The following is a 13,744-nucleotide window of genomic DNA, read 5'->3' as shown; positions in this document are numbered from 1 at the left end:
GAATGATGCGTTCGGGTGTTTTCCGATAATTTTTGCTTTTAGGAGCGGTACGTGGATAAATATATGAAAAACAGCATTCCGCCTTTTAGACAACTGGAAGCTCCGTGGTGCAGGGTTCTGAGCACCAACTAGTGAAAGTAAGTAGCCCCGTGGCTATAGCCCGGTCGTAGTCGCTCGAGGAGTACGTGTGACACCGCCATACCTTCCTCGGTTGTGGTGGCCTTGACCGCGTGGCTGGCGTCGCTGCGGCCCAGCCTGTTCTCGGCGAACACCCTGAAGTGGTAGGTCATGGCGGGCTTGAGGCCCCGCACGATGCCCGTCGTCTCCGTGGCCGATGTGCTCAGGTTGATCATCTTGGCGTGCCACTTGGCTGCGCGCGCGGTGAAGGAGCGGAATGAAACGTAGGTGGCGTAGGGCAGGACGGCGAACGGTGCGCTTTAATCGCGCACGCTCCTCAAAACAGCGATAAGACTCAAGAGCCATCAATCGTTTACTTAAGGCTTACAAAAGCGAATGTCTAAACAAATCCACCAGACCGTCAACAATGCGTTGCGTAGTCACAAACAAAAGTAAATTTCAGTGGTGGCATACGAAAATGTGTTTCATCTGGTTAAGGTACTCCTCAAAAATGTTAAGGTCACTAAATATGGAAGAAATAAAGAAATAAAAAGGATGAATTCAATTAAATATCGATATCCAAACCCAGGAACTCACTGCCACATGTGCCCGTTTTCTAAAATGGTCTTTTTAACTCGCAATAGGCAATACTTGTGATGCCACAGGTGTCAAAAGTCGTTGTCGCTGTCTGAAAAGAGCTCTCGTCACCGCACAAATCTTCACGTGCCAAGCGCAGAGATTACGCAACAGACTAGAAGGACACTGGGCTTGCGTTTGTCCCGTGTCCATGTTGTTCGTCGCTCATTGTTGAGCTTCATACCACGGGATCACACCTCAAACGAGCCCGAAACCATGTTTGTACATGTTGGAGTTATAGTCACTCGCCTTAAAATGTACGGAGAAATTTAGAAATAAAAATAAAACTAGAAAACATCGTTGGTTACTACTGCGGGAGTGGCAGTGCATGCATACAAACACAACCCCCCCACGAAGGCAGCAGAGGGAGAATGCGCCTCTGCAGCCCAGTGGGAAAAACACTGCATGAAGAATGCGGAAGTTGCAGACTTGTGTACATCAAAATGTTAACTCCGAAACTTCCACGAAATCCAGAGCATTTTTTTTTTGCGTCATTGATCAAAGGCTTCTCTGCATATTTAGCCGCTTACTTTCCTGACCTTTCAATTACGCTTATCTAAACAAAATTGTTTAGAGAACAAAAAAATGATTTTTTTATTGCCGCAACACGCAACAGACTTTCAACGCGACTGCTTTCGTGCATTGTGCGAAAAGTAAACTTGCAAACGTTGTGAAAATGTTACATAATTCAATCTAAATATAATAAAATTCTATAATCTTGAGGTGGTTTATTTACTATGCTAACACCGGTTACGAAAACGTCTTGAGCCGTTGATGTATCCACTGGACACTTAAGAATGAACAGCGCGTTAATAATTTCAAATAAAAAATAACAACTCAATCTAATAAACTTTTCTTCGTAAAAATTCTTTGTAAAAAATTCTTTGTAAAATACACGTAAGGTTATGAACGCAGTTTACACAGGATGATTGTTACACATTTTTGACATAACAGCAGCTGAAGCATTTTTTGTATATTGTCGGAGGAGAGGAAATGCACGTGACACAGCTTACGAACTCATGAAGTTTTACCAGACCAGTATCATCAAAGCCCGTGTTTTTTGTTCTCACCTGTCCGAACTCACCTTTGATATTTTGCCATACCTTCAGCTAAATTCCCACCATTATAAGGTAAAGCCCCATCCTTACCGCCATAAGCATGCATTTATTATTTTCCTCATTCGGGAACTACAAAACGCAGGACCTTAAATACGTCGCTATTTCGAGTGTGCTATGGCTAGATTACGTATTCATTTCTTTCCTTGTTTTCATGTGAATTGTCGTCGCCAGTCAAAGGAGCATTGACGTAGCTTTTTGCGTGTGACGTAGCGTCTATGACGTAGCTGGCACTGGAGACTACGGCGCCGCTATCGGCGGGTCCCATCAAATGCTGCGGCCAATCAGCGTTTCCTTCTCTGAGGGAAGCCGCCGGTGCTTTCGGCGGTTCGGGTGGCGTCTATGCGAGTGACACTGCGGCACTGCGTATCTGTGTAAGGGCGAATGTCGATCGTCGCCCTTCATTCACACGAACTTAGCTGAGTTTGTTGATATAGCGCGTCGTTTACAAGACATGAATAACGGAGAGTCTTCTGCAGGCGGAAACGCTACACGCGCGATCGCGGCAAGCATCTGCCTGCACGGTGTGTTGCCCACCGTGCACGAATCGGCACACACTGCAGCAGCTAAAACTTGTCGCCGCCAGCCATAGAATGACTATTGCTGAAAATCAGTTTAAAAATGAGTGAAAGAGGGTGATAGTGTGGTGAAAGATTTCGCTGAGGATCGTCGTCGGCGCGGCTTCATAAGGCGGTGACTGAATAACTGCGGCGGTTTCTGCGCGACCCGGCCACGGGGCGGCCTCTCTAGCATCCACCGTGGTCCCGCGTAATTCGCGCCAACAGCGCCAAATGCTCCCCTAGTGGTACGTGGCGTCTGAAAAATGTTGCATTTATCGTCATGGCAACGAGTGGCGAGGGGGAAAGGAGGTTGGTGACGTCGCGGGCGCTGCTGACGTCATTTTTTCCGCGGTAGCCGGTCCGAGCCGCCGCGCGCCGGCCGCAGCAACCGACGCTCGCCCAGCTTCCGCGCCTGCCGCCGGTCGCTGCTCATGGGCCGCTCGGCAATGGCACCAGGCGCGAAAGTTGGACGAGCGCCGGCGATGCCTCGGAATGGCCGCCGCCCGTCGCTTGGTATGTGTGTGTTTAACAATTGAACGAAGAAAACATGTAGGTAAAAGTGTGTTTTCTGGTGTCGAATTGTTGTCTTTGTGGCGATAATAATTGGAGCGTTACACAAACATTCTTTTCGCTTTCCTTTTATTCAAAATTTATATGAAGACATCTCTGATTCTAAGTCATGAAAACACATGCACTACACACATATAATGCACATACATTTTATGTACACTCTGTTGGACTCTAAGCAAAAATATGACATGCAAAGTTAGGCATACAACATTGCAGAATAGGAAAAAAACGTGCAAGATACACATTTAGGTACACAATAATTGATTACGCAAGAAGAACTTCGAAAGTTCTAGTCACTATACATAATTTTTTCGCGCACACCTCGGCGGGAGAAGAAAAGAACTTAAAAGTTCCACTCAATTTATACTTATTTCTTGGGCTCGCCTCGAGACGAGATTCTTCTTTAGACATTCAAAAAATTCGTTTCAGTTCAGAGACACAGTAAACGGGAACCTATAATTTAAAAGAAAGCACGCACATGTATGCTTCAAGGCTTGCCTTTTGGGCCAGTTAACGGAAACTCTGAAAGGAAGCGTTGACCCGACCTTACACTTCCGAGAAATCTTGTTGACACCAACAAAATGCGGCGAGAAAAAACTGTTGCAACACCATAACCGCACGATTGTCCACTCATTGCTGGATTATATCTGCGTACAAAAATAATGCTCAACCACGTCGTATAACACAGAACACAATCGCAACACAAATCGAGCGCACCCATCTTTTCTTTTAATGGCGCGTGAACAGTCTGATTACGACGGGGGGGGGGGGGGGGGGGGGACGCGCAGAAAAAAAGCTTTCCTGTATTGTAAGCCGCATGTACCGAGCTCATAACTTGCAGATATCGGCTAGGTTGTCACAAGCTACTCCCTAGCTCGTGTCTGGGCAGCGCCTCTTATCTCATCCTGTCCGATATCGATTCTAACATGGAACAGCAAAGCCACTCGCGATAAGATGACAAGGCGCGGGCGTGCAGGTTAGATTGAACAGCAAAGCCGGCAATGCTAATCTCTGTTTTTTTTTTTTAATGAGCGAAACGCTTGCAATGGCAGCTGCAGACAACGCATGTATTTCGGCTTGGCCTTCCACTGCTCCCTGTGCAAATCGACTGGCATTGAACACCGCGGTTTTACGTCAGATTTTTCGGAGCACTGAAGCAATGTCTGGCAGCAGTTTTGCCGCAAATATCCGTTTTGGAGCAAGATGGCACCGGAAAAATTGATTAGGGCACGCCACCCCGCGCCAACAAACGCCGTGGTAATAGGTACGCAGTCAATGACAAGAAGCGCGTACAGTTGAGCTTGCCTTCTTCGTGACAGGTGCAGCGTGATGACTTCGGAGGGGTTGAGGTGATTCACCAGAGGAAACGTCCAATGAAGTCTCGAACCGTCCACGACTTGGGGCCTCAAACAAGACTCAAACCCACTGCACGAAACAACCACAAAAAATACATCGATAAGAATCCTGAATCGACGTTCAAGCAATCAACTAAGGCAATCGCAAAACGGCAATGCCGCCTCAAATTCACCTTACGAGCACGAGTCTGCGCGCCGAATGCGTGTTCACTTCTATTAAAACTTTGTGTACCTGCAACGCTGGGATATTTCCACATTAGTTTCCACTCCAAGACGACTGACATGCCTCATTAACTTCACGTTACATGTGCGAAGTGTTTTGAAAATAGAAAAGTGCAATCGGTCGGCTTCTAAGGGATTCACTATGACTTGTACAAAGCTAATTTGCTTACCTGTCATCTTTGGAGAAGACGAGAAACTTGGCCGAACTGTTTCGCCCTGTGTTGCTGCACCACAGAGCTGCGCAGGGCTGGTGACGCTCCTTCCCCCGCGGCCCCATATTTAGAATTCATTCGAATATATTTTATAATGCAGCGAAACTTTCAGCCCGCGGAGGCGTTTAGGCAACCCGCGCAGCCCTTCGCACGCCGGCTCGCTTACGCACGCACCGAACTGGCCCGCCGTGCGCGCCCACAGAAAGAAAAAAAAAATATTGGCGCCGGTGAGCTGTTGCGCATGCGTAAGGAGGCGCGGAAGCATGCACGGTGTGGAGAGAAAGAAACGCTGGGGGAAAGGGGAGGGCCACGCCGCAGCACCCTGCCGCTAGGATCGCCCCAATTTTGAAACCGAAACTAGCCAGAGTCGCCGACCAGTGACCCGGCCTCAGAGGGACCGGTTCGTCGCGATAGCGACGCATGCAAGAAACGCCAGTCGTTGGTGGAAATCTTCAATTATTGTCGTGAGCGAGCATGCTGTGTTTGCCCCCCACTTCCCCAGCCCCCCAATCTGGCCTTGAAACGCTCGTTTCCCCTGACGTGCCGACGCTACCACGGGCGACGCGAAAAGCAGTGCCGCGCAGCCAGTAGTAGGTGGAGCATGCTCGCCGGCTACTAAAAGCATGACGAACCGCCGAGCGGAACCCATGGCTGATCGGCTGATCAGCTGATAAACTGTGGGGGGCTACGATCTTATCAGCTTGTAGCACCCATAGTGCTTTGAGGCGCGAGGAAAGAGCGAAAGCTCCAGGCCTTTTTGCTTTCGAAACTCTATGTAGGCCCCCTTTAAAGATGACTGACGAGCCTCTTACATCCGTCATCCTTGTACTGTACAGTGTAGTGCGTGATGGCGCTGTTGCCGCTGTAAGGGGCCGTCCACTCCAGCTTCACACTCCTGCTGCTCGTCTCTGCGACTTTCAAATCTTGCGGAGAGTCTGGCGGCTCTGAAATCCCAAGTGCGCAACGAAGTTAGTTAAAAAATGCCGCAAAGGAACATTTTTGAACAGCTGGGCGAATCAAAAATACAGTATTTTAGTGCGCATGCATGCACGCATGCTAATTTTAAGGAATTCGTATTGTTCGTACCAGACGTTATCTTTGAACGCAAGTCACCCCCAAAGCGACTCAAGTGAGTTAAACTACACCAGGCTTTTCAGGGCTGCTCTAAAGGTAATTTAAATAGCCAACGTTCTTAGCAGCCAGCTAGCCTCCGTACGTGGAAATCAAATGCGACAGGCAAAGCTATCCAGGTTCATTACGAGATACAGCATTAGTGACAAATGGCAGCGACATGTAATAAATATTCAATCCTGCCTGTAAAGCGTGCTTTGTTACAATAATACAAACTTCGCCACAAAACCAACACTCTAGGGAAAATAACTGTAAAAAATTACGCCCATCTTCCCGCGAGGGAACCCTGATGTGATGCGACGCATCGGGGGGGGGGGGGGGGGTTCAATTGGCGGTTCCATTGGGTTGATTCTCTAAATCGCGTGAAACTTGTTGTGAACGCGTATGATGCATTTCCATCACATGCAAGTCAAGCACGGAGGTATCGTCAAGCAAAGTCAAGTCAAGGGCGAGAGCGAACGATTGACTGATCCGGCGCCGTGCGCTCCACCGCTTATATTCCCGCTTTTGAAAGGAGAGGAGCCGGGGGGAGAGTCGCGCGCATGCGCACGCTTGCGCGCCGGAGCAGACGCGCACGTAGGAGAAGCGCGCGCACACCAGCTGTTATGATAATGAGACGGAGCGAGAGCGCTGCGCACAGCTGTCGGAGAGAAGAACGGAGGAGAGTTGCACATGTGCAGTGAGCATGCGGACAGCGCCGCGACAACGACGCTGGAGGGACATACCCGCGAGCAAGAGATGCGTCGCATCTAAAACAGGTAACGTTGTGAGCATCTCCCCGCACGCACGCACGCACGCACGCACGCACAAGAACGGGCATCTGGTACCCAATTAACCCGTATACCACGTGAGTATGTGGCTATAGTGTATGTAGCTACCGTACTGACGCGACATATAGTTCTTTGGGTGGGAACCCTCGTTCACGTGATGCAGGAGCCAGTTCACTACTGTTTCGCCGCAAATATCGTAGGTCGGTGGCCCAGGAATATACGTGGTGCGACGCACAAACTGGTTTCACTGGTCGGTAAGCTGCGCTGCACAAACACCAGCGAAGGCTCACCGCTCTCTCCTAAATTTGGGAGCCGGCAGATTCTCCCTCCCGTCCCCTTCTTAGGGAAAGAACAGAGATTTTGGCGGCACAAAAACTCCGCTTTTCAACTAGTACTGACAACGACATGTTTGTGGGTTATTTGCCATGGCATGATTCCACCCACTATAGCAGTACTATAGTCCTTGCAGATAACATTAACCTAATTATTTGGGCTGCACGAGCTCTAGTAGCACTGCGATGCTCACGTGTGGTCAGCAGAACCCGGAGCCGCATTTCTTTACAATGGTCTCATATGCTTTGATCAGAAGTTACGTTCCCATAAAATATACAAACCCGAATGACGTGACAAAAATTACTCATTCGTTGTATTTATGTTGTCCGTATTTATTTAAACATATACTTCGTTAATAACTGTATTTTCGTTTCTACTCACGCTAGGTGCGGGAACCGAGAACGAAACCCTGCACCCGCCGCGGTGGCTCCGTGGCTAAGGCGTTGTGCTGCTGAGCACCAGGACGCAGATTCGAATCCCGGCCGCAGCGGCCGATTTTCTGACGGAGGTGAACAGCAAGAACGCCCGTGTGTGCGATATTTCGGCTCATGTTAAAGATACCCAAGTAATCAACATTAATCCGGAGCTCTCCACTACGGCGCGCCTCATCGGCTGCGTCGCGTCGACACGTTAAACCCTATACAATCAATCAATCGATCAATCGATCGATCAATCAATCAATCAATCAATCAATCAATCAATCAATCAATCAATCAATCAATCAATCAATCAATCAATCAATCAATCAGAACGACAGCCTTGAATGTTTCATCGACACATCTCCCGCACCACGTTGCCTGTGTGCAGAGTTCGCACTTGCTCACACGTGCATAAATTTTCAGACATTTTTGAGTGGCCAACCAAAATAAACAATAAAAAATAAAACACATTGAACCAACGCTTGGTGCCTACGCAGTAGCACACGCAGAGTGTCCTTAAGACAGGAAGCATACGGGCCGGAACTACACTCAAAACGGTGAAAGCCGAAGAAAAATAAACAAGTTTGATTGTGTTAGTTTCTGGAGTTCCTGCTCTCTACTTTAAAAGAGAAATGACTGTTTTCGTTTTTTTCAGCCGTCCCAGTCTTAGAATGCTCTCGGCATTTCGTTCGGCTAGCGTATGGAGTGAAGTCTGTTCACAGAAACTTGGCGCACAAAGTCCGATGAACGGCGCGAGTGATTGATGACTGAGTCAGTCGATGGGAAATAAATGTCCCCACCAGGAATGATAAATGTCGTAGCAGCCCCAGGCGGCATTCATCCTGTCTGTTTCTGCTCGAGTGCCTGCGCTTTGTAGCACTTGCTCTTACCATCCGAGTGCACTAAAAAAGCAAAATTAGGCATCGCTGTGAGTTCGACAGAACGTAGAGGTTGTTTGTTGTGGTTGTCGGGATACAGAATGCATCAATTGCCTTTTTTTTGTCTTCTGGCAAGAAAAGTTCACGTCCCAAAGTTCAGAAGATTCAGAGAAGGAGATGGCTTCCCATAGTTCTGGTCTAACTTCACAACCACTATATGAACATTGATACCCTACCTTCTTCGAGGGCGGTCTCAATTTTCACCTAATTGGTAGGATTGTTAGCAATTGTTCTTTAGCTACACTGTTGGCTATTTGAGACATTATGCGTAAAAAGAAGCGCACACGGAAACGAAATGACACGCATGAAAGCAGCGTCTGCTTATCATCGTGTTGTGTCTGCCTCGTTCCTTTGCTTCTTTGGGCTATTTTATTCCGTCTGAGTGTTTTTCTTCATTACATATACGAAGAACAATGACATACACATAAATACATCAAAAATGGAGGGGAGCTGAGTCATTACTGCCGCTGAATCGGTAGAGCGCCGGACGTGTTATTCAAACGTCGTGTGTCCTGATCCAACCCGGAGCTCAAAAAGTTTCACTACCAAAGTTTTGCTTCACAGTTCTGAAATTATTTTGTTTTTCAGGATGAAAACGAGACAAACTACTTTCCATACGCCCTGATTGACATTCTTGGCTGTTTGATTTTTTATTATGTCCACTCTACAAGCGTTTCATCGCAGTTGCCGTATTCGAGAGGGAAATAGGGAGAGAAAAAGCCAAAGGAACGCAGTCGAAACCGCTAAGCCGTGCTGAATTCTGGAAAGCCCATGTAGTCGCGTCGAGAAGGAAATTGTCCCTGTTCTCATGTGCGTTCCTAGCATATTAGTGCGCCTTGTGCCCTGACAATTTGATTGGTGGTAAGTTTCTAAAAAAATGAGTAGCTGTGTCGCCTGCAATCATAAAAGTTGCTTTTTATGTTTAAAAAAATAAACGGCATTACTTCGAATTAATGCTCAAAGTATACCTTAAATGCTCTGTTTCAACTTAATTGATTGTAACAGGGATGTTAGAACATTAAATCACGAACTTGTCGGGACTGATCATCAATTTGTCTAGAATATTATCGAAATTTCTCTTTGGTTGCTTAGCGCTGCCATCAAGCGGAGCACGAGTTAATACATGCGGCTTTCTCGTTAGCTAGGAACAGATGCGCTGGGTACCTTGGATTATCAGCTGGATGTTTGTGTCGTCCTGGCCGTAGTTGTTAGTTGCCACGCAGGTGAAGAGAGCGGAGTCGCGGCGATCCGTCTGGCGAATTATAACCTCGGACGTGATTCCAGTCGCCTGTACAGTCTCCACGAGCTCGTACCTAGAAAACAAGGGGAAAACAGCTTCCTTAAAAGCAGTGTTTTGATAAATTGTTCTTTTTCAGGTGGAAGATAAGTCCAGTGTTACTACTTATCTCAACTATATTACACCGGCTATGTCTAAAGTGACTTCTAGAACGCACGCCATTGCTCGTGCGTACATAAAGCGCGCGGTATGCTCTTTAGCAGGACTACCCCGCACGGCTATTTATTTCCTTGAATTACATGACAAAAAGGCCTTTTTTTCTTCAGTGCGCTTCATGCATTTAGCAGGGCCGTTTATGCTGCATTGCTTAGGACACAGGCAACATCTCACGTTGTGCCGGTGAGCTCGGTACGGTCTACAACACTCATTAGTATCCAGGCAATAGTATCGTGAAAATAGTGAGAAAAATTGTATCGAACTTGATTTTTAGTAGGTTGGGATTCTAATGCGTACTCGCTGTTGAGCTCTCTCTGTATGCTAAACGGACCTTGTGTGAACTTCTAAACACCAAGGGGCGCTGTCAGTCATGCTGATCACGCACAGCCGTTAGGTCGTTAAACGAGAAAAACGATTGGCAAATTATTTTTTTCGTTTAACGGTGGTGGCTTAGTGGTTACGACGTTACAGGGACAAGCAGTTTGAAAAAAAAATTGGGCTGTCGAGTTAATGGTATCAATTTTTACTTGTTTGCTGTGCACTGGCTTGAAATGCTTACCTCGGGTCCTGTTTCGGGTTGACTACTTGCTTGTCCTTCATCCACGAAACGCCCATAGGCTTGTCGCCGATTGCGTCGCACTTGAGTCTCGTGGTCTGTCCTTTCCTTACCATTTCAGCGGCGAACTTCGTCTTGAAGTGGGCAGCAACTGCACGCGCAGAAAGGGAAGGTGTGGCAGCCTCAGTGTGAAAACCGGTGAATCGATGAACAGAGGTCGCTAGGAATGCACACGTCGTCGCGTTACAAAGATGTTTTCATCACAGAGATCGAAGCTTTCACAAAACCCACTTGATTTGCGCCCTGATATTCTCAAACCAACCTAAAAAGCAACAAATATGATTTCTCTAGCGTATTCGGCTAAAAAGTATCATTCTCTGGTTAGCCTTCTTCTTAGGACTATTTCAGGCATTGCTTCAAGCACCAAGACTTCGGATTGCTTTACAAAAACAGCATGCAAACAACTGCTGTGCGGTAGATTTGTCTGAATAACTCCAAATATTTTCGACTGCCGCAATGCTACTTCTGGGGGAGAGCGAAAAAAAGAAGACCTCGTATCCGCTCATTTTGCTGCAAATCGCGTGGCGTCGAAAAACGATAGCCTTCTGCCACCTCAGCCTCTCTCTTTACCCCGCCCAGCTCTCATGCTCTTCCTCTCCCTTTCGATCCTCTCATAGCAAACACGAAGGTTTACTAAAGTCAATGCAATTTTTTCTGATGATGATGATGATGATGATTAGTGGCTCTCTCTTTGAATAGGGGCGTCGGTTGTTAGCAACGGACTTGCCTGTTTTACATCACTTTTATATTCCTTAAGAGCCAAATAAAGCTTCGCTTTAAAAAGTATGAAGGTCGCGCGACAAATACGCACTGTGGACGGCGACCTTGACAACCTTGCTGAGTCCCTGGCCGATCCCGTTGGTGGCCTGGCAGAGGAAGAAGCCCGCGTCCTCCTCCTTGGCGTCATTGATCGCCAACGAGCCGTTCTCGAAGACTTGGACGTGGGCGCTGCTCATCACGGGCTTGAAGTCGCGTGCCGCGTCACCTGCGATCGCGCACACGTGCATCCTGGCTATCGCGTGGCCAATGAGCGCCAATTTGAAGAGGCCAGTAACGAGAACAGGAACAGGAAGAAAATGACGAGGAAGAGGAAAGGAAATAACAAGAAAAACAATCTACATTTATTATAAGAAAAATGGCGGCCTGGACAAAAAGCTGTGACAAGGACAGCTTGACAAGGCCCCAATGCCATGGTTAACGACCGCGGATGCAGAGTGCCTGCCAGCGAACACGTGATGGATCGGTTGCCTTCATCACTAATGTATAAAAACAGCGAAAAAGAATATGTGTATTCCACAATGTGTACAATTTTGACAAATAGAACAAAAACCGAAGTTGCAATTCAAGCAAGGCATATAAAAAATGTAAAGTAAGCACAATTAACCGGAGGATAAAAAGAATAAAAATCAGATATAAGCATGAAACCTGTCCATGCATCCCCCCTCATCCCTGTAAGCTCCTTCATGCACAAATATATTATCCTCAGATACATCAATCAGTGCCAGCCACTTAATCACGAAGGCGGCGATGGAGCGAGTGTTGACACTTGCGCAATACCTTCAGCCTTTGTCCACCGTATTCTTGGCTTGGGAAAGCCGTCGGCTTCACAGTCGATGACAGCACTTTTGCCCTTGATGACCGATGTTTCCGCAGGCTCTATGATCCACTGCGGTGGCACTGGAAAAACAATAGACACGTTTTTCTTTTGCACTTACAAGCGGCTTGCTAATAGCGAAGAATAGTGCGCCTGCTGCACACAGCTCAAGTTGCATCGTTGATTCTCTGCATTAGAAGGCGGCGGCCAATTCCTTTCACTGGACATGTTCTCGTTTATTCAGGCGCGTGGGTATATCGCGGCATACCCAACCGGGCCTGCATTACGATGTTCTGCCGCATCAGCTACTCCACGCGTAGCGATGGCTCAGGGGCTACGTTTTCTCAAATTCAACCGCAACTTTCAATTTTTAACCAATTCTCTCTTGTAATGACGCGCTGTTTCTGGGTGTAAATTGATATATGTATCTACATTTAAGTTGTGAGCGGGCGCGTTAGCCCCCTTCATGCCCGATTCCTGGCCAATCCCTCGTGTGGGTATGTGCCATGAGACGAGTAGTATTAGTAGTAGTGGTTTTGTTTGTCAAAGGAAAAGAAATGAACTGGGGATTATTTTGAGCCCATCTGGGGGCTCACCGTCATACAACCCAGTCCGGGGAGTTGGGAATATAAAAGGGGGTGAATAGGATAGGGTAGAGAAAAAGTAGATGTGCAAAGAAAGAAAAGAGAAAATTGCGCCCACCTCCCCGCGATGGGAACCCTGTGTAGATGCGACGCATCGTGGGGTTAACTTGGTGTTTCCGTTGGATTGATTCTGAAATCACGTGAAACGTGTCGGGAACGCGTATGATTATTATGTTTTATTATTATTATTATGTTTTATTCGCCAATCTTGGTCAATCTCTCTAACTGGTATGCTTGGGGCTTCGCTGTCGCAACGATTTTTACTCCATCATAGTTGCTGTAAGTGGGAGCTTCTTTTCTTTTATTGCAAGTGTTAATCATTGCCCCATCATGCGTTGTATCAGTAGCTTCTTGACGTAGTTTGAATGAGTCAAGGATATAAGCGCGTTCGCAGCATTTGATTCTGTCTCGGTTTTGTGGCGCAGTGGGAAGAGCACCATGTACCTCGCGTTCCGCCCACAGGGTCGTGGGATCGAAAGCGGGCGCCGCTAACTATTTTTTTAAGTGCGAATGCACTTTATAAGCGACCCTGAATTCCGGCGACCGCCGTCCGTCCACATAGCAACAGCTGCGGGTGCGCGCGCTCCTCGTCTTCCTTGGCAACGGGGGGAGATGGGCGCGCGCTGCCTGGCCGCTGACATGACACATACCCACGTGGGGTATTGGCCAGGAATCTCCTCGTCTTCCTTGGCAACGGGGGGAGATGGGAACGCGCTGCCTGGCCGCTGACATGGCACATACCCACGTGGGGGATTGGCCAGGAATCGGGCGTGAGAAGGGCTCTCCTCGTCTTCCTTGGCAACGGGGGGAGATGGGCGCGCGCTGCCTGGCCGCTGACATGGCACATACCCACATGGGGTATTGGCCAGGAATCGGGCGTGAGAAGGGCTAATGCACCCGCTTAAAGGAGTACTGACACGAAATTTCAAAGCTGAGATCCGCTCTAGCAATCAAGTACAACGACAACACAAATAGGTGTCTGTGCATGGGACATACCCACGTGGGGGATTGGCCAGGAATCGGGCGTGAGAAGGGCTAATGCACCCGCTTAAAGGAGTA

The 13,744-nt window shown here is 47.8% G+C and overlaps 1 protein-coding gene and 1 long non-coding RNA gene across 3 annotated transcripts in view; one reads left to right on the top strand and one right to left on the bottom strand.

Annotated features, from left to right (window-relative positions):
- LOC144174037 (cell adhesion molecule Dscam1-like) overlaps positions 1-13,744 on the bottom strand; it is a 282,304-nt gene that overhangs the window by 22,080 nt on the left and 246,480 nt on the right. For both annotated transcript variants that reach the window (XM_077702436.1, XM_077702437.1), the window contains exons 12-17: positions 12,005-12,124; positions 11,259-11,432; positions 10,391-10,538; positions 9,543-9,691; positions 5,600-5,731; positions 203-370 (exon numbers count right to left, since the gene is read on the bottom strand). In XM_077702436.1, coding sequence (XP_077558562.1) covers positions 203-370; positions 5,600-5,731; positions 9,543-9,691; positions 10,391-10,538; positions 11,259-11,432; positions 12,005-12,124 — 891 coding nt within the window. The remainder of the gene's footprint in view (positions 1-202; positions 371-5,599; positions 5,732-9,542; positions 9,692-10,390; positions 10,539-11,258; positions 11,433-12,004; positions 12,125-13,744) is intronic.
- The window catches only part of LOC144174038 (uncharacterized), a 124,678-nt gene that overhangs the window by 13,373 nt on the left and 97,561 nt on the right, over positions 1-13,744 (top strand). The gene's annotated exons all lie outside the window — the stretch shown is intronic.

This window comes from Haemaphysalis longicornis, unplaced genomic scaffold, assembly GCF_048455015.1.
Source record: "Haemaphysalis longicornis isolate Haplotype H1 unplaced genomic scaffold, Haemaphysalis longicornis Haplotype H1 scaffold_3, whole genome shotgun sequence".
NCBI classification, from domain to species: Eukaryota; Metazoa; Arthropoda; class Arachnida; order Ixodida; family Ixodidae; genus Haemaphysalis; species Haemaphysalis longicornis.
The sequence above is the reverse complement of the archived record's forward strand: the minus strand, read 5'-3'. Positions and strand labels throughout refer to the sequence as shown.